This window comes from Oncorhynchus kisutch, linkage group LG13 (assembly GCF_002021735.2).
Source record: "Oncorhynchus kisutch isolate 150728-3 linkage group LG13, Okis_V2, whole genome shotgun sequence".
In the NCBI taxonomy this organism is placed as follows: Eukaryota; Metazoa; Chordata; class Actinopteri; order Salmoniformes; family Salmonidae; genus Oncorhynchus; species Oncorhynchus kisutch.
In genome coordinates, this window is record NC_034186.2 from 20,313,012 (window position 1) to 20,316,070 (window position 3,059).

A 3,059-nucleotide genomic window follows, 5' to 3' on the forward strand; every position below is an offset into this window, starting at 1 on the left:
TCTCTCTCTCTCTCTCTCCTCTCTCTCTCTCTCTCTCCCATCTCGTGGTGTTTTGTGTGTTTAGTTTTGATTGGTGTTGTTCTTTGTGATGTGGATGAAGAGGAGGGATAAGGAACGTCAGGCTAAGCAGCTGCTGATCGACCCGGAGGATGATGTCAGAGACAACATACTGAAGTACGACGAAGAGGGAGGAGGAGAGGAGGACCAGGTAGAGTAAGCAAACAAACACAGATGGACGCACACACTGATGAACGGACACACACACATACACAGAAGTACCAGGTACACCACACACATGTATGACCACACGCACGCTAATCACGCTGCTAGCATTAGCATAATGGTAGCATAGCCACACAGACACACAGATACACACACACACACTGAGGGACTGTAACATTGGCAGTTGTAGGACCAAACCAACCAGTCATTGGATATTAATTGAGCTCTGAGAGGGGGTGATAAACATTTATCGCCATGGTGCTGGCATGGGAGGTAGGGGTTAGGGCGAGAGGCCATCTTTCACTGCGGTGGATGGTACTCCCCTCCCTCCCGCTGTTGCATCGGGGAATCGGCAGTGCTGGGAAATTAACTGTTGGAGAGTGGATTGGCTAGTTCCCCCTGATCACCCCCCCCCCCTCCCTGCTGTGGGATGGATTAGTAATGTCTGTCTGGAACTCCTAGTAGGGAGGGGTTATGGGGCATGGCTAGGCCGGGGACAGCTACAGGAGCAGTCACGCGGTCTGGCTCACTGGTGCTACACTGAGGCCAGTTGCGGAGGTTGCATCCCTATGGGTTCTGGTCAAAGTAGTGCACTATAAACGTATTAGGATGACATTTGGCCTCTCTGACACAAAGACAGCCAGGCATACAGTTACAGAACAGCCTCTCAAATAAAACACACACACTCACTGCACATGTTACGTTTTGAAGTGGTAATATAATTTCATCAGATTTTTGTGAACCTAACCTACCATCCTGGTATCAAAGATTGAGCATGGCAAGCAGTGACAACGCCCAGCTAATTTCTCCAGTTACAATGGCTCCTTGGCTGGCTGTAGAGATGGCTGTGGCTACATCCCAAATGGCACCCTATTCCACATACAATGCACTACTTTTTAGTGCATTGGGCACTGATCAAAGGTAGTGCAGAATAAATGAATGCAATTGGGGACTCAGCCTGGTCCTCTTCTCCTCTGTCTGGAAAATAACAATATAACCAAGGCCAGGGACAAACCCATCTGTATTTATCCCGCCATTTCCTCTCCTCCTCTCCTGTTCTCTCTGTCCTTCATGTTATTGTGGCATTCACACTTCTCCCCTGAAATCGTTTCAGTGGTTAGCTATTGCAGTGAACAATGTCCAAGGTGGTTACATGACCAGGGTTTATTGTCCCTGAAAAGGGTCATTTATTCCATTTCCCCTGGAGATTGATGTTTCATCATGTGTTTCCGGATGATTCATCAATGAATCAGACACTCCATTCAAAAGTAGAAAGGATCAGAGGACATATCTCTTAATCTTCTATCTCTCTTTCTCTCTCGCTCTCTCTGTCTCACCCACTCTGGTTAAAACTGCCATTTCTTTGTGAGACACATGGTAGGGGAACGGATGATCTCCACATGTGTAGTACCCACCTTGAACTACTCTTCCTCTCTATCTCTCCCTCCACACCCCTCTCTCCTCCCTCAACCCTCTCTCTCTATTTTCCCCACATCTCTCTACCCCCCCCTCTCCAGGACTATGACCTGAGCCAGCTGCAGCAGCCCGACGCGTTGGAGCCAGAGATGGTAAAGGTGGGAATCAGGCGTATGGACGAGAGACCCCTCCACCAGGACCACCTGTACCCCCTCCGCTCTGCTGCACCACACCCAGGAGATATAGGAGACTTCATCCATGAGGTAGTTACAGAGTGTGTGTTTTTTCTGTTGGGGGAGTGGGTGGTGTGTGTGTGTGTGTGTGTGTGTGTCATTGTGTGAAACTGTGTGTGTGAAACTATGTGTATGAGATTGTGTTTATGCTTGTGTGTATGTGACTCACTGTGTGACACAGAAAGAGATGGAGCATCCCTGTCTCTATGCTTTTCTAACAGTGCAGATTAGCGTGGTACAGACATGGGCAGGCCTGCTGTCTAATTTAAGGTTTTGTTTAGCTGCTCTTCCTGGGGTCCACATGAAACATACACATACATGACAAAGTACAGAACAGCTATACACAAGAACATGAGCTATTACATTAAATTCAAAATAAAATAAAAAGTTATATATTGGAAAGCCACCAAGAGACATATAAAAAATACTATTTAGACACTATCATATCGTATATACATATTCTTATTCTTATATACAGTACAGTTGAAGTAGATATTTAAAAAGATGAGAGGTGCTGTGATACAATGTTTTTTTTTAGCTGTTTTTCAAAGCTAAACACTGCTTTTTGCCTGAGTAACCTCTTGTGGCAGAGCATCCCATAATGACATGGCTCTACCTAAATGCGATGCATTAAATCTGTTTTTAGTCTGGGTACAGTGAAGAAACTCATAGTGGCATGTCTGCTGGGGTATGTCTGTAGTGTAAGTATTCAGACCCCTTTACCTTTCCCACATTTTGTTACGTTACAGCCTTATTCTAAAATTGATTAAATTGGTGGTTTTCTCCTCTTCAATCTACACACAATACCCCATATTGACGAAGCAAAAACATTTTTGCAAAACAAACTGAAATATAACATTTACATAACTATTCAGACCCTTTAATCAGTACTTTGTTGAAGTACCTTTGGCAGCGATTACAGACGCGAGTCTTCTTGGGTGTGATGCTACAAGCTTTGCACACCTGGATTTGAGGAGTTTCTCCCATTCTTCCCCGCAGATCCTCTCAAGTTCTGTCAGGTAGGATGGGGAGTGTTGCTGCACAGCTATTTTAAGGTCTCTCCAGAGATGTTTGATCTGGTTCAAGTCCGGGATCTGGGTGGGCCACTCAAGGACATTCAGAGACTTTTCCCGAAGCCACTCCTGAATTGTTTGGGCTGTGTGCTGAAGTCTGAGGTCCTGAGTGAAC

The 3,059-nt window shown here is 45.7% G+C and overlaps 1 protein-coding gene across 1 annotated transcript in view; it reads left to right on the plus strand.

Moving 5' to 3' along the window:
- Positions 1-1,849, plus strand: part of LOC109902779 (cadherin-2) — a 55,068-nt gene extending 53,219 nt beyond the window's left edge. Inside the window, exons 14-15 of the mRNA XM_031785735.1 lie at positions 68-208; positions 1,740-1,849. Of these exons, the coding sequence (XP_031641595.1) occupies positions 68-111 (44 nt within the window). The 3' untranslated portion in view covers positions 112-208; positions 1,740-1,849. The remainder of the gene's footprint in view (positions 1-67; positions 209-1,739) is intronic.
- The last annotated feature ends 1,210 nt before the right edge of the window (positions 1,850-3,059 follow it).